The sequence below is a fragment of the Rhinolophus sinicus genome, linkage group LG05 (genome assembly GCF_036562045.2).
Source record: "Rhinolophus sinicus isolate RSC01 linkage group LG05, ASM3656204v1, whole genome shotgun sequence".
Taxonomy (NCBI): Eukaryota; Metazoa; Chordata; class Mammalia; order Chiroptera; family Rhinolophidae; genus Rhinolophus; species Rhinolophus sinicus.
Genome location: NC_133755.1, coordinates 178,719,313 through 178,740,632, shown reverse-complemented (window position 1 = coordinate 178,740,632; position 21,320 = coordinate 178,719,313). Strand labels below are relative to the sequence as shown.

General features: G+C 41.3%; 1 protein-coding gene across 4 annotated transcripts in view; it reads left to right on the top strand.

The window, feature by feature from the left end:
* The window catches only part of PRKN (parkin RBR E3 ubiquitin protein ligase), a 1,115,215-nt gene that overhangs the window by 602,316 nt on the left and 491,579 nt on the right, over window positions 1-21,320 (top strand). For all 4 annotated transcript variants that reach the window (XM_074333793.1, XM_074333791.1, XM_074333790.1 and 1 more), the window contains one exon: window positions 20,827-20,942. In XM_074333793.1, the coding sequence (XP_074189894.1) occupies window positions 20,827-20,942 (116 nt within the window). The remainder of the gene's footprint in view (window positions 1-20,826; window positions 20,943-21,320) is intronic.

Genomic DNA, 21,320 nt, shown 5'->3' with positions numbered 1-21,320 from the left:
ATATGTAGCAAATATATTCCCAGTTTTATAAAAAGGTTATAAAATAGCAAAAAACAACTTCATGTCAGTTATGATTATACCTAAATAAAGAATTTTGTAGCAGACGTTATAGCACAGATAACGACTTCAGACGGTATAGTTAATGTGTGTACAAGGATTTGAGGATGACAATAGGCTAAAAATAAGCAACTCGTGATTTTCATATCCACAGATTACCCAAGTGTTATTGGTGTTGCTTTTTCACTAAAACATAGGTGGTAAAGCTCATATGTCCCAAAAATCTTCATAAAGAAAAGATAAATGAAATAATATATTAAAATGGCTTTGTAATTACCATATAAATGTGTTTTTATATTTTATATATGTCGTAATGTGTTTTCTATATCTCCACATTACTGCTTCATCTAAAACACTTTGTCAGCTGTCTTGCTTTCCTAGGTTTATGAAGGTCATTAATCTTATCACTGCTTGGCACCCATGTTTGAGGGCATGGGTCTGGCCAACTCTCAGCCAGCGCTTGGCCATTTTTGCACAGATGGGCTTATATATAACCAGCCAAGTAATGATAGATTATTCACTGAGCACCAGGTGTTGGTGATCAAAAGAACGTCTGCAGCCAAAAATTCCTGACAACACTGTCCAACTTGAGGTTACTTACATGTGTTTGGTTTGGGAAAGGTGTCTCACTCGGAAATAATAAGCCTAAGGAATCGCCAGCTTTCTGAAAAGAAACTGGATTTATACGCGTGGGTTAGGAAGATTCCACAGCACCAGCACAGCAGTAGGTGCTGACGTAACTCAGTGTGTTCTGAGGAGACTGATTGGTCCAGCTGATCTGAGAAGCATCTGGAAATAACACCCGTCACTGTTGTAGTGCAGTGCCTGGAGGAACACCAGCCAGCAGGCTGACGCTGAGTTGGGTGATGGGGGCAAGAGACGGCTGTTCCTGGTATCAGGTCCCCATGCAGAAGGCACAAGGACACTGCACAGAATCCACAAGTTGTAAATTAGAGCCAGTTAGGCTGAACGGCTTAGAGGAAGCCCCTGGCAGTCCAGAGAGCCAGCAACAGAACCCAGATTCCTGCTTTCTATACCCTGTTCTAAGGAAGAAGGTTGTAGTATAAACCCCCAAGTAACATAAAATTAATTTCTCCAGGCTTCCACTACAGTGGAGATGTAAATTTTCTGCAGAAGCCACCACAATTAATGAGTATATATACATATGTAATATATATACGATATATATATATATCATATATATCGTATATATATACACTCTCGAGTATATATAGAGTATATGTTAGAGAGAGGGAATAACGTCATCTAATTTAATGCACCAACAGATAGAACAGGCTCTCTCTACCAAACAGAATATGCTGTGTTATGCGTACTAGTCACCTAGATCTGTTTATTTTATATTCCCTTGTAAGCATTTGCTGTCGGTCCTGAACTTAAATCGAAGCCTCCTGTTTCATGTACACAGGGAGATGAAGGTTTCAGGATTTATGGGTCATTTCAGTTGTGAGCTACCTACTGATATAAGTACAACAGGAAGGGGCAGGTTATGTGGTTGGATTGTTTTCAGCGTAACTTCCTTTCGAAGCGTGATGATTTACATACCTTCTCCCTGTTGGTTCTAAGTAACTTTTTCCCAGCAAATTTTATAACTTAACCATAAACATCTCTAGGCTAATGCTTAATATATGAGATACTGGGCAAAATACATCCTGGAAGGATATCCCAACAGGTTAGCTAATGCTTAATAGTATTGGTAACTATGTAAACGTAAAAGTATTGAAATAGTAATATTAATGCAATATTCATGCAACATTCTTAAATTATAACAATTTAAAAGATTTACTCTCTAAGAATCTATCCTTCATATAATTAACCGATTGTTACTTACAGTAAGTACATATAAATTGGATTATTAAGAGGAGCTATAAATTAGAAAATTAAACACAATAATATTTATTAAGTTTAGGGTACCATTAGTAGTTATAATATTTTCAATCAATCGACCGCATTTTGGCAAATCAGCCAAAAGGGAAATAAATGTGGTGTGAAGCAGAGTGCACTTTGCTACTTGACAGAACACGTGGGAACCGTTTGCTGGAGCCCTGCACTAAAGGTCATGTACACGGACTGGGGCTGGTGTTTTCAGGGACTGCGGGAGACTTGCACAGAGCATCCCAGCCGGCGTTTCCCATGATGCAGTGCAGCGCCAGGAGGCCTCTGCTTCCAAAGGGAGGGTCTGGAGGTGGCTGCTTTTTGTGTTCTTCTCTCTGACCAGGCATCGTAGGCATTATTTCTAACCTCGCATCACTGCCCACTTAAAATCATTCACAGGCTGCCCTCTCTCTTCAAGACTAAGCCCACTGTCCCCTGAGAGGTGAAGCATCCTTCTGATCTAGCCTCTGGCTACGGCTCCCCTGGCTCTTCTGCCACGTTCTCCCGAGAATGTCTCCCCTTCAAAAACAGCCTTTAAAATGCACCCCTCTAAGCGAGTGCCTCCACGGTGGTCGTTTGCCTCTGTGTCAGTTGTCTTTGTTTTGAATGCTTTATTTAAAGAGAGTGCATGTCTTTTGTAACAATTCCAACAAGATTAAAAAAACAAAAGTAAATTGTTTTCTCTTTTCTCAGTTTCATTCTCCCAAGGTGATTAATGTGAACTTCTTTTCTTTGAATTTTTTAAGTTTTTCTGTACTCATTTTAAAACCTGTAACTTGTATGGGTGTTTTAATTCTATTTTTAAATGGTAAAGACACACACACACACACGGTGCCAAAAAATGTACACACATTTTAAGAAAGGAAAAAATTGTTTTAAAATTGTCATACAATGAATGATGCTGGCATTTATTTGATTAATGCTATCATTTGCGCGAACATCATATGACATATTGCTACCATAATTCAATTCAACCTCGAAAAGTAATACATAGATAACATCTCCTAATATGTGTATACAATTTAGGGATATATATATATATATATATATATATATATATAATCCTCCAAACTGCTATGAAGATTTTCCAAAGAGGCTGAGGCGTGTCCCACACACAATGTTCTCATTTAATGTACTCTCACTAACACTGGATCTTTCACTTTTGATGCGGGCATCTTTTAACATTAGTAGCCTTTTGCATTTTCTCTTCCTAGATATACCATCTTATGGCCTCTGGCGGTAAATTGGATTGTTTGCTCTTTTGTAAAGTAATTGACATAAATATTTTTAGGAGTGGGTATAGTAACCCTTTGTCTACTGTATGTTGTATAAACATTTTTTGTCTTTTTATGCTGTATACATTTTTGAAATGAAGAACATTAGCCTTTCTATAAGGAGAGTCTTACTCAGTTTATATCTTCCCAAAGACGCTCTCCCCAATACTCCCATTGCAATTTATATGAATTTCTACCGATTTTTCCCATTAACTATTTCATTAAACTTTCAGTTGTTTGTTTTCATAGTTAGATATTTAATCCTTCCTTCCGGTATTGTTTTCTGCAGTGATGACCAACTATTTATTCATTACAACTACTAGCTATTCACTTGTGTGCTCACCATTTATTCAATAGCCCATCCTTGGCCAATGAATGGTAATGGCAACTTCATCATATACTAAACTCTTGATATACTTATAGATATTTCTAGGCCCTCTATTCTGTTCCACTGGCCTATTCACGTAATTCTCTGCAATAACCGTATTTCTTTGCTTCTCATAGCTTAATAAATTGTAACAAGTTGTAACTCCTGGTAGGGTATTACCCTCACTCTCATTATTCAAAAATATCTTGTAAAATCTCACACATTTATTTTTCATAAGATTTTTTTAAATCGTGGTGTCCAATTTTCCTCTTTGCTTCCCAAAAAAATCCACCTGGGATTCCAACATAACCAAAATTATATATAAATTCTTGGAGTAATATTTAAGTGATAATAACCCCTTACTTTTGGCCTCTTCATTTACTCAAGTTTTCATTGTTAAATACTTATAATAGGTCCTTTGCCTTTCTTGTTGAATAAATGTATCAGTATTTTATAGCTTTTGTCAATATTTGGAAAGAGATTTCTATTTCCATTTCTAAGTGAATTTTGCTAAAGTGAAGAAAATTACTTTTTTACTCTATACTTCATATCCAACCACTAAGCAAAATTTTCTCATTAATTTTCATAACTTTTAATTGAGTCTCTTGGGTTTTTTAGGTATGCCATCATGTCATCTGGAATAAGGATGAACTTGTCTTTTTTATAACATTGGTGATATGTGTTCTGTTTTCTTGTTTTATCCAGCCATGCATAATTCTTGTACTAATACGCATTTTCATTCACTGCCTGATTATTATTACTTTTTCTGACAAGAAATTTTATCAGTTACTGTAACTGACTTTTATTTACCATGTTGAATGTAGCTGAATTTTAATTTTATTTCATATAGGATTTTATGAGGCATGGCTTCTAAATGAGATCGAGTGATTTGGGTTTACCATTGACATGACCACATCTATCTCCTTTAAATGTTGGACGGCATGAAGTAAATTGAGGAATTCGTTAAGGCTGACACATCCTTGCACTTTGCAATACCTTGTTCCTACCTTACTTTCTTATTGCGGTCATCACCGCCTGGAAAGATATACTGAATTCATTTGCTTGTTTATTGACTCTCCCTCATCCTAGAATGTAAGCACTTGTTTACCACTGTATCCTTGGCACATAGATAATTAATATCTGGCACAGAGAAGATACTCAATAAATATTTGTTCAATATATTTTAAAATGTTCCAGGCATGTTCATATTTTAATTCAATTCTGTTATTCATTTTTAAAAAGTTTATTGTGGCTTCCTACATCATTATTCATGAGTAAATTGACATATCGCATTGTTTTTCTGCTAGCTTTATTGGCCTTTCAAATTAAACATATCCTAGCTTCTTCATTTGAATTAAGATGTTTTATATCTTATTCTGTGATTTGGATTTTGGGGGGTAGCTTACAAATGTCCATGCTTTAGCTCACAAAAGACCTTTTATGTGATTTCTTTAGTTCTTCTCTGTTTATGATTTACATATTGACGTCCTCACTCTCACTTCCATGGCTCTGATCTTTTCACTCATGAGTTGCATTTTACTAATAGATTTGCTCTGCCTTTGCTCTTAGAGCAGTAGGAATTTCTTTTTTTGTTTGTTTTTAATTGAATTTTAAAATTCGTAAATTATGTACTCAAATTACACCTAACCTTGATTGAAACACTTTGTTGCACTCTAGCTATATTTCTTTAAGAATTTTGCTTAGATGAAAAGAATAAACTCTTCCCAGAGCCATAACTGGCCTTTCCCACAGCTAGCAGCCATCACCAAGAGTGTCTCCCCATGCATCCCAGCACTGGTGGGGTTGGGGTTCGCTGCCTGGTTCCCGGAGTTGCATGGTGGTGGCTTGCAGCTCCCCAAGAGACCTATCCCTTCACACACAAACCACACACAGACGCCATCTCTGAGAATGTCATGTTTTATAATGATAAACCTGGTTAACAGGGAGAGATGTTCATTCCACTGTTTCCTCACAATCCCTTATTTCGTGTGCTTGTTTGTTTTTACACATGTCTTTTCTACTAGACTCAGGGATGTAGGCTCAGGGATGACACGGTCCTTCATCTTTGTCCCTCCAACATAGCACACATATTTTTTAAAAAAGGGGGGATAAATGTGTTATTTTAATGGAACTCTCGTGACTAAAAGGGTTTGATGTTTCTTTCTTTTTATACTTACTATGAAGGATACATATGGTATTAATTTATTTGACTCTCATTGACTGACCAATGAGAAATATATATACTATATATTTATAAAACATATCTGTATACATCTATCTATCTATATTGCATACATAGTCTGGCTCATTGGGTTTCATTTCTTCCATTTATAATTATTTATACTAGCATGGAAAAAATACTCAGTGTCATAACTGAGAAACTAGAAGCTTCCCTGCTAAGATCAGACATAAAGGAAGGCTGTCCCCTCTCATCACTCCTTTTCAACATCCTATGGGAAGACCTTACTAACGTGATAAGATTGGGAGGGAAGAAGTAAAACTGTCTTTGTTCATAAATGACATGATCATATTTGCAGAAAATATGAAAGAATAGAAAAAAACAAACAAACCTGGAACTAACAAGAGATTATAGCAAGGCTGTGGGACACAGGGTCAATACATGAAAATAACTCTCCTATAGGCCAATAGTAAACAAGTGGAATTTGAAATAAAAAACAAAATGCAATTCATATGAAATACTTAGGTATAAATCTATCAAAAAAGCATAAGACCTATGGGAAAAAACTACAAAGCTCTGATGAATGAAATCAAGGCAGTGCTAGGTAAATGGAGAGATAGTCCACATTCAAGGAGAGGAATACTCAATATTGTCAGGATGTCAGTTCTCCCCAACTTGATCTATAAATGCAATGCAATTCTAATAAAAATTGCAGCAAGTTATTGTATGTATGTTGATAAACTGATTCTAAAGTTTATATGGAGAGAGAAAAGACCAGAATAGCCAACCCAGTGCTGAAGGAGAAGAACAAAGTTGGAGGACTGACATTCCCTGACTGCAAGACTTCCTTAAAGCTACAGTAATCAAGACAATGGTATTGGTGAAAGATAGACAAATAGTAGACAAATAGACCAGCGGGAAAGAAATAGAGTGCCTAGAAGTAGACCCCCATAAATACAGTCAACTGACCTTTGACAAAGGAGCAAAGGCGATACAATGGAGCAAAAAAGTCTTTTCAATAAATGGTGCTACAACAACTGGACATCCACATGCAAAGAAAAAAAAAATGGTCCTAGACGCAGACCTTAAACAGGTCACAAAAATTAACTCAAAATGGATCATAAACCCATGTATAAAATGCAAAATTATAAACATGTGGCATACAAAACCATAAAACTCCTAGAAGGTAACAAAAAACCTATATGACCTTGTATATGCCATGACTTTTTAGATACTACGTCAAAGGCACAATCCATGAAAGAAATGATTGATAAGCTGGATGTCATTAAAATAAAAAATAAAAAATAAAACTTTTGTTCTGCAAAGGAGAGTGTCAAGTTTATGAGAAGACAAGCCACAGACTGGGAGAAAATATTTGCAGAAAACACATCTGATAAAGGACAAAATATACAAAGAACTCTTAAAACTCAACAGTAAGAAAACAAAAAACTGCCTTAAAAAAGGGGCCAAAGACCTTAGTAGACACTTCACCAAAGAAAATATACAAATGGCAAATAAATATATGAAAAGATTTTCCACATAATGTGTCATCAGGGAAATGCAAATTCAAATGACAATGAAATACTATGACATACCTATAAAATGGCCAGAATCGGGAACACTGACAAAACCAAATACTGACAAGGGTGTGGAACAACAGAAACGCATCCATTGCTGGTGGACAAGCAAAATGGTAGAGCCATTTTGAAATGCAGTTTGATGGTTTCTCTAGAAGTAAACACTCTTCCATGCAATTCAGCCATTTCACTCCTTCGTATTTACACAAAGGAGGTGAAAACATGTTCACACAAAAGCCTGCACACCGATGTTTGTAACAGCAGCTTTATTCATAATCGCCAAAACTTGGACGCAATTAAGATGTCCTTCCATAGATGAGTGGATAAATAAACTGTAGTAAATCCAAACAATGGAGTGTTATTCAGTGCTGAAAAGAAATGAGTTGTCAACCCATTAAAAAACATAAAGACATTTCACATACCTATTCCTACATCAAAGAAGCCAGTCTGAAAAGGCTACACACTGTGATTCCAACTATATGGCATCTGGAAAAGGCAGAACTATAGAGACAATAAAAAGATCAGTGTTTGCCAGGGGTTAGAGGGGAGGGGCGATGACTAGGTGGAGCACAGAGGATGTTTCGGACAGTGAAACTCATCTGTATGACACCATATTGGTGGAGAAATGTCACTGTATATTTGTCCCAACCTGTGGAGTATACAACACCAAGAGCAAGTCCTAATGGAAACTATGGACTTGGGGTGATACGATGTGACAATGTAGGTTCATTGATGTAACAAACGCACCGCTCTGGGGGGAGATGGTGATGGTGGGGAGCGGCTCTGCTAGTGGGGGGCAGGGACTATATAGAAATCGCTGTGCCTTCCAATTTTGCTGTGAACCTAAAACTCCTCTAAAAAAGTTGTCTTAATTAAAAAAAAGCGACTCTGTAACACGTGTTTACTAGTTATATTCATCTTAGTTTTCCTGGATGTATATAGTTTGTAGGTAAATTCACAAATTCTACTTCATTTTCTTCCTTTTGTAATGAGGACATGAGAGGAATACAGAGAAGGAGACACTGTTCATGTATACACAGCGCTCGCCTTTACCCACTTTTGTCTTGAGTGGAGTGTTTATGGTTGCTTATGCTGCTTGCAATAAAGACGACAAATAAAAATAAGTTCTAAATTCTACTTGCCAATGAAACAAGGACTTTCGAGGAAAAAAAGTTTAGAGTCCAAGTCTAAAGTCATTTAAAATGTTTTAAAGCTAGGATCCTTTTATTGTTCAATATGTCTCTTTGCCTAGAGCCCAAACCAAGTTATATTATCATTTTGTGAGTTACTGCTGCCAAAGCTATGTTTTGCTTGCCCTTTTCATGCCCATTTCTCAGCCTCTGGCTGCGAGAGAAACGCGACAGCCTCCTTCTTCCAGGACTCGGTGCCCGGACTGGGGCTGCTTTCTTAACAGGCAGTACAGCAGATTCCAGAACAGGAATGAGGACAGCAGTGAAAGTGGACAGGGAAGTGCAGACCAGCCAGAGGCTGTGGGAAGAACACTGACCTCCCAGGAATACAGAGGCTGTCGCTCAGCAAGGCCTGTCTATTTCCCCAGAACACGCCCCTTCTTCCTCTTCAGATGCACAGACAGCTCGTTCTTCCAACCACTTGGACACCTACTGTGTCCCAGGCCCTGTGCCAGCCACTGGCATGGAGTGCCCTCCAATCACTTGTCTTCTGGTGGGTTTGCTAGACAGGCAGGTGATGTCAGAAACACAGACCAAGGCTTGGAAGGAGCTACGCAGAGAGCAGGACGGAAACAGTGGGTGACATGCAAACACCTCTCCCCAGTCCTAGGGAATCGGGAAGGCTCCCAGGGCTGCTGACGTGTCAGCTGACACCTGAAGGACACTTGAGGGTTTGGAAGTGTCCAAACGCGTGGTGATGGTGGAAGGAGAAAGACAGTCCGTGCAGGGGGATCGTATGCAAGGAACCAAAGGCAACAGAGTGCAGCTTCCGGGGCAACAGGAAAAGGGTGCGCATGGCAGGAGGGGTGGGGGGAGGTGGTGAGATAGGGGAGGTTGGAAAGGCTTCACTGCCTCGCTCAGGGCCACTGTGCTTTATCTGGGGGTAAGTAACCAGGAAAGTGATACGATGAAGCAGTTCTTTTACATTATTTACCATTGTTGATTAGAATAAGTTTTCTGCACGTTGAGAAATAAATGGGAAATAACTGCGAACTTCTAGAGACTGCCTAGAAAATGCCGGGGACACAACTCATCTAGGATGGTGAGTCAGTGCAAATTTTCAAAACTGTGACTCGTCTCCTTGGTTTCTTGCAAATGATTACCAGTTAACAGATATCTGTTTATGTACCCTCTCCTGGAGGCCACCTCGTGTAATTGGTGGGAGATTACCAAAAGAAACACCCTGTTAGCAGCAAAATATTTTAATGTCTTATTTTATTTATCTGAGAACAGAAGCCGGAAAGCTTTGCCTAAACATGGAACTAGCAAATGCTGTGGGTCCCTTTGTGTTCTTTCAAGCTGACACATCATGAAAGCATAGGAAACCTTTCGCTTCTAAAGGAAATACAGAACAGCTCGAATAATGAATATGGCCTTTTACAGTCTGGCTAGGCTACAAAACTGAAAGAGAAGCTATGCCCCACTTATATTCCAAGCCGAGGACATCACATACCTAACTGCTATTCTATTGCCATTGGAGAGAAGTTACATCCCCCAACAGTGTTGGAGTGGTGATGGAAATCCAAGGAAAATGTGGACCACGCTGCAGCAACTAACCAGCCAACCGAATGTCAGAGCTTGACAAAGAACGGTGACTGCTATGTCATGTGTAAATCATTGATCAGATTCTCCTGAAATGGCCAGTCGTCCCTGGGAATCAGTCAGATGCCAGCAAAAGCTGCGCCCTCTGGCCACGAGGGGCCTCTCAGCTCACAATCGGGAGCCCACACCCGGAAGAATAAATACAACTTGGACAGCTGGCCGCCCCTAAACGCAGGAAGGCTGGACTCAGGACCGCTAGTGAATGCTGAGAGCAAGATAATTATGCACAAGCTGAGAAATATTAGCAGCCTTACTCAAAGTATTTGATCCCCAAATTTTTCAGTGATGTATTTATTATCTCAGGGGTCAGAGCTTTCTCCAAGAGAATAAATGGGGTAAAGGGTAACACTTTGTTTTCCAGTCTGAAAGACTATCTTGGAAGTTTACATGCACTGCTAAGTTAAACAATCAAAAACCTGTTTTGAGAAGGTGCTCTTTTAAAGTTGGTGACAAAGAAATAGTCGGGGTGCAAAGTCTTTGAGTCCTTTTTCTGGTACAAGGTGAACAGTGAAGCCACCTTACGACTCACGTCCCCACAGTCAAAGCCCCAGCGTGAGCTTGACGGGACGGGCAGGAGGCTCACGTGCACACAGGGCCACAGATTCCCCATCATTCCTCTGCCCCCCACGCCCAAAACTCCAGCGAGTCTGAACCCCAGCTCGGGGCCTTGCTCACCTTTGCTCCCGCGCTCATTTCTCTACCTTCTCCACCTGGCAAACTCTTAACCTTTTAAAACCCACTTCCAATATCCCTCCGCCAGCAAAGCCTTCTCCCTCGCCCACAAGCCGCACGTGGTTCTCCCGCCCCCATAGCTGTGCAGCATCTGCGAGGCCTCTGCTGCGGTTTTGTTCCCTGCTTGCGTTTCAAGTGTCTCTTCCTCCTCCAGGCTTATGACTCTGTAGCGGGCTCTGTTCACTTTCGCATCCCCAGCCCCAGGTTGAGTGCTAAGCAAGGAGAAAATATCACGCTTTTTTCTTTAATGAGTAAACATTGCGGGGGTGGGGGGGGAGGAGTTCCTGGAAGCATGGTTGTTACTTAAGGTAGATGTAAGAGACGGAAACGAGCAGGGCTGCGTCCAGGTCACGGATGTTGTCACTGGACTCTGCCCAGTCACCTCTTGTCCCTGTCCCTTCTGTCTGTGGTGGGGCTGGGAATGTATCCTGACTGAGCAGGTGGAGCCCCGCGCCATCCTGGGCCCCCGCGGAAAAGGAGCGGCTCTGAGCAATTGCCTTGAGCTGTGAATTAGGACTTTTTAGGTTTGAACAAATCTGTCTATATAAATATTTGCATTTTATAAGCATCAGTGATGACCCCAAACCTGCTAGTTTATTCTTCAGATACCATTTGAAATGTGTTCTTCAATGATTCCACCCCTTTTCTTCTTAAACTATAATAATAAATTGCACATTATGACTGAGTATTATTGCAGTTGAAAGACTCTGAAGAACTTAGATCCAGATGGAAAAGGGGAAGACACGCCTGGTTATACAAAAGGTGTCAAAAAAATGTATACACATTTTAAGAAAGGAAAAAACTATTAAAATTGTAATATTATATACTGATAACAAAAGATGAATACAAGTCACGTGTGACTTCTGCAATTACAAGAGGTGCTCAAAGTGGTTACCATCACCGTCCAGACACTTCTGATTACTGAGACCTACTGGTTGAGCAACGGCCTGTATTTGTAGCTTTTGTTTTGAAGTTAGACTTCTTAAAGGAATGTACCATTAAAAATATGTAAATTGTTTCTATCTGGCCCTGAAGGGACATGGCGGAGGTACACATGGGTTTATTTTTATACATATTTGGAGTAGACTCAAACTGTTCCTTGAGACAGAGCTAAAAGTGCTGGTGTCCTGATTAACAGAGGAACTCTGTCTAGTGCTTCAAGGATCAACTCTGTCTAGTGCTTCACTCTGTCTAGTGCTGGATTTGTAAGACTTTAAGACACTTTTAAATTGCAGACTCATAATCACTTATATACTACTCTGGGGGGGGCAAAGTGTTTTAGAAATTTTTAGATTTTAGAAAGATTTTGCAATTTATATACTTTAGCTCTGAAATATCTCCAGGAGAGTACACCCTGTCATTTGTTTAAATAGTAATTTTGCAGTAAAAAGTATGAATAGGCATACTAAGTTGGATAAATATAGACTAGAAATAATGTCGTGCCAGGTCACATCACGTTTTGCCGTAAACGGAATTGAATGCCAAATTTAGGGGGAAAAAATTAAAATTGCGTTTTCAGAACCTTTTGGATTTTAGGATTTCATGTTAATTTTTATTACCTATTATACATTGGCCGAGGGAATAGACCTGTATTATACTTTTAACTTTGGCATTATAATAAGGTAAAATTTCAAAACATACTTTTGAAGTATAGCAATAGCTATATTAATATGAAATGACAGTACTGTTAGACCTGACCCAGGGGTGAAATTAGAAAGCTGTGTGCTTGCTGGATTAACACCTAAGACTTTCTCTCCTGCTGAGAATGGCTTTGGGCTCGGTGTGTGAGCACACCCGTGCATGCTGCACGCATGTGTTTCTATGTATGTAATGTATTTATTTGTTGTTCACCAACGGAGGTGTCGGGAGCAGGCGGGCGGTCTTCTTTAAAACTTTAGCAGCGGTAGTGATGCCGATGGGCCGCCAATGACTGTACGCAAAGCCAGGTTGTGTTTTCTGTGGGAGACCAGATTTCCTTCTCCTGATAAACGCTATCCCACCATCCAGAGGCTCTATTATAACCTTATTACGAGAAAACAAACTTATCATTGAACATGATAACAGACTCATTAGCTTTTGAGATTTTATTATGTTTCTTTAGGTATAACCTAATTTTACAATTGGCATTGTTAAATTAGCAAAGTCTACAGTATTATACAATACAAGTTACATAGTTATTGTGTATCCAAACTTATATAAGTATGCGGGATTTATAGAATAACACAAAGTGAGTGTAACGTTTCAGCATGAAGGTTCAGACACGCTAATAAACTCATGAGACGAACAGCCCTCTGCAGGGCTCGTTTACAGGCTTTACTTATGTAACAGCAGAGAGTGTGGTAACTACACTTTGTCATGTTTCACTTAGAGAAAATTATTAGAAAAGTATTAACCTTAATAGTGAAACTTATGATAAGGCTTAAAACTAACAGTTGCTTCTGTTTTGTTTTAATTACTATGCCTTTATTATTATTTTTTATTAAAATTTATTGGATGACAATGGTCAACAAAACTACTAGGTTTCAAGTATACGATTCTATAATACATCATTTACAGAGGGTGCCAAAAAAATGTATACACATTTTAAGGAAGGAAAAAACTATTAAAATTGTAATACTCAATTTTTACCAATAACGAAAGATGAATACAAGTCATGTTGACTTCTGCAATTACAAGAGGTGCTCAAAGTGGTTACCATCAGCATCCAGACACTTCTGATTACAGCGAACTACTGCTTGAGCAACTCTGACCAAAGTGCCCACTTGTGTACATTTTGTTGGCACGCCTGGTGTGTATCACATTGTATGTTCACCACTCAGAGTCAATTCTTCTTCCATCACCATATATTTGATCCCCTTTACCCTCATCTACCAACCCCCTTACCCTCTGATAACCACTCAACTATTGTCTGTCTATGAGTTTTTGTTTCTTTATTTGCTTGTCTTGTTCCTTTGTTAACAGTTGCTTCTTATAAAAGAATCTGTCTCTAGCCAGGTGAGGACCTGTTAGTACCTGCAGTGTCTGAGGAGAGAGGAACTGTGGTATGTGTTTGTCAGCTACTGACAGAATTGTTAGGTCTGTGAGAGCCATTTAGATGGATTCTAAGTGACAGTTGTCTGGGGTAGCTTGGTCACTCTGAGGACTTCTTTGATATACCTGTGAGATGCTTATTACTAGTTATCACATACATCGTGAAAATGGCCTCTGTTCATTTTATTTGAAGATTTGGGTGGATAATCTTTTGACAGGTTTGAGTTTAAATTCAATACATAGACATGTAAATATTTATGCATCTGTATTTAATATATTTTATAGAGCCATATATAAATGTATCTTTTTTATTTATTTATGGAGGCTAATTAGAATGTGTCACCACTAACACACAGTGAAAGGTGACGAATTTTGGCTCTCCAGACTGGCTTTGCCTCCCTGGGGTACACCAGGCCCCTGCTGGTGGCTTTCAGATATACCTGTCCTTCCCCTCTTTGCGTGTCCGTGGCCAGCAACAGCTCCCAAGCCGCCCGCTCCTCGGTTCAGGCTGGCTTTGCCCATGGGAGGCCTGGTGGGAGGTGGGAGGGCAGAGAGAAGGCAGAAGCTGGGAGGTTTTCTCCCTTTCTCTTCAGGAGGCATCTCTGGCAGTGGCTGTCTTATTCAGCCTCCCAGGTCCCACCAGACAGCCCAGCTCCTGAGCAGGGGGGTGATGTCACCTCCTCCCACTGTCCTCCAGCCCCAGGTGGTTGGGGCTCTGATATCAAGGTGACTGCCTGTCACTGTTTTGCTCTTCTGGGCTTCCACCACCTTTGTAACTAGACCCCGGTATTAACTCCCCTCAGACAAACTGTTACTAAAGAACAAGGGTTCTTGAACGGTCGCAGGAAAGCATTCCAGGACGTACAAAGCCAAAGCCACATGAGCAAAGCCAAACAAGCAGAGGATTTATTAAAGTAAAAAATACACGCCCAAAATAATGGGCATGTGCAGGCAGGGACAAAAATGCCAACTGCCCCGAAGAACAAAGAAGCTTAGGATTCTATTCGAATGAGGGCGTGAAATAATCAGGGTGCTGTCACAGGCATTGCCAGGGCCTCTCTGCTGGCCACTCCTTCCCATGGGGAGGTGGGATTCCCGTTTTGGTCCTTGTCAGAACTGTCATGGCGACACAGGTGGTGGAGCTGCCCGCAATGCTAACAGTATTGTGACCTATTACAAGGAGCGGTAGCTGCACCTTTTCTTAAGAATGAGCTCATCTCCTTGTTTCCTGCACTTCCTCCTTCCCTTCCTCCCCGTCTCTCCCTGAAGCCCTGTCTGTGCCCCGTTCTTCCTGCCTAAGGTAACAAAATTACCTGGTGTGGGCCCTGCTTCCTTACCTTGACTCTGACCCTTGCAAGTGGTCAGTTACTTTTTTAGTACAAACCCCAGACCCACCGCAACCTCCTGGTGAAAATTATGTGTCCCTTTTATCAAGAGAAAGGTACGCCTCCTTTGGGGCTGTTAACTAAAATGGATTTGGAGACTAACATGGAATTGAGCTCGTCACAAAGATAGACACAGCTTCTTATTTGGAAACCTTGAAATTGTTGAGCAGTATCTATCACAATGGCTGACTTTCGGGAGTTCAAGGAAAGCTGTTAAAAGGCTCGTGAAGCCAGGTCCCCTTGCTGTGTTTTCAGGTTTGGGAAACTACATTGCCCTTGGGGCAAACTTTCGAGATGGCAGTTTTGAGCTATTTCTGTAGCAATTTAGAATATATCAGTTTGTCTTTGGAGTTGACTGATTAGGTTCTCACATTATACGTTTTTATGCAGTTCGGTTTTGGGTATTTATCTAATTTTCACATTCTGCTGGTTTATTATTTTTATTTCCACACTTGTTCGTATTTTCCCCTTTGCCTGTGAGAGAGTGTGGCAAAGAGTTATGATCAGGTGGCAGAGTGCAGTGAGGACAGGGTGGCTTCCAGGCCTGCCACCGATGGTTGAGTTGAAATGTTCACAGGGCTTTCCCCTCTGTGTACCTTTGGTTTGTATGGGTCTGCTGCGGTTAGAGCGGCAGACCTCCACGATCTGACATGACAGGATGGGTGAGTTGTGATCACACCTAAGAGCTCAGTGAGAACAGAAGGAAAGGATCAGAGTCTTGTGCACAGAAGTGGCAAAAATATGAGTACCTTTCTATGAACTTGAAGAATGCAACTCTTTTGGATTTTGGATGTTCTATTTAGTGCTAATAAGGTGGAAAATACTTACACAGCATTTTTCAGGGTCACATCATAAAGCCAAACATATTTTTAAGGTCTTACTCTGGGATTTTTTTTTTAATTTATTTTGTTTTGAATAGTTTGTACACTATCATTAAAAATAAAGCTGCTCAATTACTGTCATAGAGTTTAGCTTCATAACTAATTATAGCTTCCCTGAATTGAATATATGGATTCAGTAGAACGAGCCAGAAAGTGGGGTTAGGTGGAGGAACTTAATTGAATAGGACTTAGTTTTTTGTTGTGTTTGGTTTTGTTTTTCGTAGCTGATTTATCTGTGAGCTGGCATTTTCAGGAGGTGGGGTGGGCTCCGTTGAGACAATTTCCCCACAGTTAAGGATCCTGTGTTGTCTGCACTGTGATTGACAGGTGTCCTCCCTGATGAATGAAAATGTTTTCCTGCTGCTCCCACAGGAGGCTGCTTCCCTAGTGAGGTAGAAGCTGGTCAAACCCTGGCATCCACTGGAACTAGAGTAATGTCATCTTGAGCAACCTGGCCCTGGGGCATCACCACTGTCACTCGGCCCAGCTTTAGGTGTTTCCTGGGCCCCTCGTGGGGATCAGATGGTGGCATGCCCCAGATGAGTGGCTCTCACAGTGAGAGATGTCATTTTGTGCATGGACTCCAGCTAGAAGACTTGTCTGACTTTGGTTTCCTTAATTTTTTAATCTGAACAATTAAGAGAAACAAAACACAGATAGGCAGACTCCATAGACAGTTACTTCAAAAGAATCACACAGTTGCCCGTGAGATGACAACCCTACATAAGGAAGCTGTGTGGGGACAGAGTCGCAGAGAGCAGTTTCCAGGCTCTCGGCCTCACCTGGAAAGGTACTGGCTTAGGTAGTGGATGGCCATCAGCTGTGACCAGTTGGCCGTCAGCTGTGGCCAGTTGGCCAATTAGCCACTGATGTAACAGCTGTGGCTGCATTGGTTGGTTGGTTGATTAGTTGGTTGGTTGGCTGGCTGGCTGGGTGGCAGAGAAGCGAACGGCAGATTGTGGATCCTGCTTCCTGTGTCTCCAACCCAGCTGCCTGCAAGAATATAGTGGTATGATTCCCCTATTCATGGCTCCGTGGGTATTCCTTTTTGGCCTCCCCATGTCTCGCTTTCTTGTGTGGGGAGCGGGACCAGAGACCCTACATGACAAGCTGAGAAACCCAAGGTGAATTTTTTAAAAATGTTTTTATTTCTGTTTTGTTTTGCCTTCTAGTTTGTGTGTTTTTAACGTAGACTGGAGATATCAGAAAGACTTTGAAATTTCTAGTCTGCTGATTGGATCAGACAGGAAATGATCATATCACTGAACTGATTAGTCTATAAGAAAAGGTGTTATTACTGTTGGGAGACAATTCTCCAGGGGTCTCTCCTGTTTCTCCACATCTTGTGAAGGAGGAATTCACTACTCTTTTGTTCTGGAAAATCTTTACAACATGATGACGTCATCATAGCGTCCATATTTCTTTCTGCCTGGGCCCGAGGCATGCAATCCTGTCTCTGACCCAGGAGTCTCGTGTCTTCTGCCAGCCTCCATGAGACTGTGGCCAACTAACCTATTAGCTTGCAGGCCGGGTGAAATCTCAGACTCTCCTTAGTTTTTTCCAGTTGCTCTAGGACTTTAAAAGGACCCCCTTTCAAAAGAATTGGTGGAGAAATTGCTGAAATGCACTGATGAGACAAACATATTTGATATACAGCGTTAGTACTTTCTATTTTAAATTTATCAGATCATATGAAATACTGGAATTTTCCAAATATCTGTGACTTCCTATGCCATTATCTGTAAATATCCCTACTCCACCCCACCCCAAAAAAAGGATTTTGGCTGTTATCTGGCTGAATTTTATCTGGTGTTAGAGTACTTTGTGATTTGTTAGCTGACTGTCTACCAGTAGCTTTCTGCAAACTAAGAAAAGATATAAATACTATATCTATTTATCTATATATGAAATACCTTCTCAATTGTCCAGCCAACTCAGCTATTTTGGAGGAATTACTTCGTGTTGTGAGGGAGGATTTTTTTTCATGTCTGCAAAAAGTGGTCTCAGCTGGCTCAGTGTATTTCCTAAGGGTCAGTCATGGCCTCCAGACTTCTTTTGGTGGTCAGGAATTGCTTTAACTCTTTTTCTCAGTGTCCTTGAACTGGCCTTTGAAGGATTTGTAGCATTTTAAAAGACTGAGTGAAAAATGTGGCATCCATGTTAGAAAAGAGGAATGCCCAATGGGTATGCTTTGCCTGCTGCTCCAGAGGAGGCGCTGGGCTCATGGGAGGGGGGCGTAGACACCCCTGCACAGCCTCCCACCAAATGCACTGCATACCCATCTATTGTAACAAGACTGGTGGCACCCCCTCATCTGTGGGGCTGAGGACTGCTGGCAGGTGGATCAGCCACTAGGCCACGTGCCCCAGGTAGGGAAGGTTCTGGCTAATGAGCAATTTTGCCATCTGGGAGTGATCAGACACTTGCAGTTAAGAACTGCCTGGGTTCCAAATACCTGGCTTCGGGACACTGCTCTGTAAAATGGCACACACCAGATTTTTGGAGAGTAATACACTTTACCTGGGACATGGCCTTATTTTCATTGGCAGTACGCAAGGTCGCCTACAGTTGCTGTCTTCTGAGAATAAGTAGAATTTCCTCCCTTACCCCCGACATTGGTGTAACTCAGTGGTTCTCAAAGGTGTGGTCCCCACAGCAGCAGTAACAGCATTCACCTGGCACCTTTTAGAAATGCAAATCCTTGGCCCCAGGGTGGAACTACCAATTAGAAAATCTGAGGTTAGGGCCTGGCAGTATCTAGTTTAACAAGTTCCCCTGTGATTCTAATTCACACTGTAGCTTGAGACCCACAGGCATTGCTCACCGGATCTCAGGTCAGGGGAGAATGAGGTTAGTTTGGTCATGTGTAGGGAAAGAAACGTCTAAAAGGCACACCGGTAGCATTTATTAAATAAATCTGTTGATTTTTCATTTAAGAAATAGATCTAATGCCTATCCTATGGCAGCACTGTTAGGATACAAGTATGAATAAAACATTCCACAAATCTCAGAATCAAGTGTAGGGGCAGATATTCTATGGCCTGCATGCAAAATTCAATTCACCACATGTTTTTATAAACAAAGTTTTATTAGGGCACAGCCATGTCCATTCATTTGTATATTGCCCATGGCTGCTTTTAGGCTACAAAACAGAGTTGAAATGTGCAACAAACACCAAATGACCCACAAAGCTGGAAACATTTAATATCTGGAGATTGACCAAACGTTTGCTGACACCAGGTCTAGTTTTTAAAGGGAAAATGCTTTCAATATTCCAAGTAGTTATACTTCAGTGGAGCTGAGGGGTAAGTGTGGGTTGCAAGCGTTCTTGTGTCATCGAGTGATCTATTTGTGTAGAATGTTTGTAATCACAGAAAATTGAGCTTCGGGGAAGGTGTGGAGACTGACAAGAAGCAGAGCACTTCCCAGCCGAACACCTTGGCGTGTGAAGGGAAGGAGAGGTGTGTGAACAAATATACAAATAGCAGAAGGAAGAAATGGGAAAAGAAAATCTTGGTTGAGAAGGGAGGGTATTATCAATCAAAAAGAATGTGACGATGTAAAAAGCTGGAATGAAGGCATGGGGACAGGACACCACTAGGGAAAGAGCTACAGGTTTAAAGCATCCCCGCTGCCTGGCATGAGGGTGGGGGCCAAGTCTCCCAGGGAATTCTGGGATGCTGAGCAGAGGCTGAAAGCATCGCAGGGCTCTAAATTAGGCTGGGGAGAGTCCCAGTCAGCTACTCTGTAAGTCCATATGTACTTGGGCACTTATTGATAATAGGGTGTGGGGACAGAGCCCCAGAGAGCAGTTTCCAGGCTCTCGGCCTCACGTGGAAAGGTGCTGGCTCGGGTAGTAGATGGCCGTCAGCTATAACCTTTGAGCCATTGGCCACTAATATAACTGCCACAGCTGCGCTGGGGAGTGGAGTCGAGGAGAGTTGGTCGGTTGGCAGAAAAGCGGACAGCAGGTCGCACGTCGTGCGAATCCAGCCGCCAGAGAGAATATAGTGATATGACTCCCCTACCTATGGCTCCGTGGGTGTTCCTTTTTGGCCTCACCAATGTCCTGCGTTCTTATGTGGGGAGCGGGAGCAGAGACCCCGCAGGCCGCCCTGCATGACAGGGCCTGTATATTCCTTACTCTGTCCTACATTCTTGCTGATAACTGACCAACTGTGTAGAAATGCTGTGAAAAAGAAAAAAGTGCTGGGTTTCCCTATAGGTGGCCTGGCTCCACCTGTGGTTGTTGGACTTGGGCAAATCATTTCGTGGTGCAGGTCTCCCTGTCCTCATCTGCGAGTTACTGTTTCAGGCCCCCCCCCTGCGGCCACACCGAGTTGTTGCACTAGGCTCACTTGGCATGGGGGGCCATTGCTAAACCAGGGCACACATTATTTCCCCAGCTCCATGGCTGAAAGCTCAAAAGAAGGAAAGGCTAACAGACACTTGGCCCCTTCTGAAGACGGAGTCGTTGACTAATCTGGCACAAGGGCATTCGTTTCCCTGGGAAGGTCTGATGCTGATTTATTTCTAATTCGTACCTAATGTTAGATCTCTCCTCTTGCCCGAAGACATTGTTTGCTGTGGAAGTGCTCAGACAAGAGGTAATGGCCAGCTGGCTTCCATGACTTTGATAGCATTTCTCATTTCTTGCAGGAGTTTTTCTTTAAATGTGGAGCACACCCGACCTCAGACAAAGAAACATCAGTAGCTTTGAACTTGATCACCACGAACAGCCGAGCTATCACCTGCATAACATGTACGGACATCAGGTAAGAGTCTGTAGCGCTGCCACTCTCAACGTCTAGAAATTCCCACAGTATAAACCTTCCTCTTTCTGGAGGAGCGTCTGCTTTAGGTGGCTGCTGTCTGCCCAAGTTGGGTCTATTTTAATGTGGCGAGACATTAAGATGCCAAATCCTTAGTCAGTAGTCACATAAGCTCCTACGATATAAGCGAGAGGACATATCTAAAAATAGTGTCAGCTTAGGTTGGTATTAAAATATAAGCACATATTGATATCAGTAAATTCTAAAATAATTTGAAATGTAACGTGAATGTTAGAAATGAAATAAGTTATGTGCACTATGTATTTTTGGAATGTATGGCCCATAGTGTTTTATTTTAAAAATGTCTTCTCCACATACTTC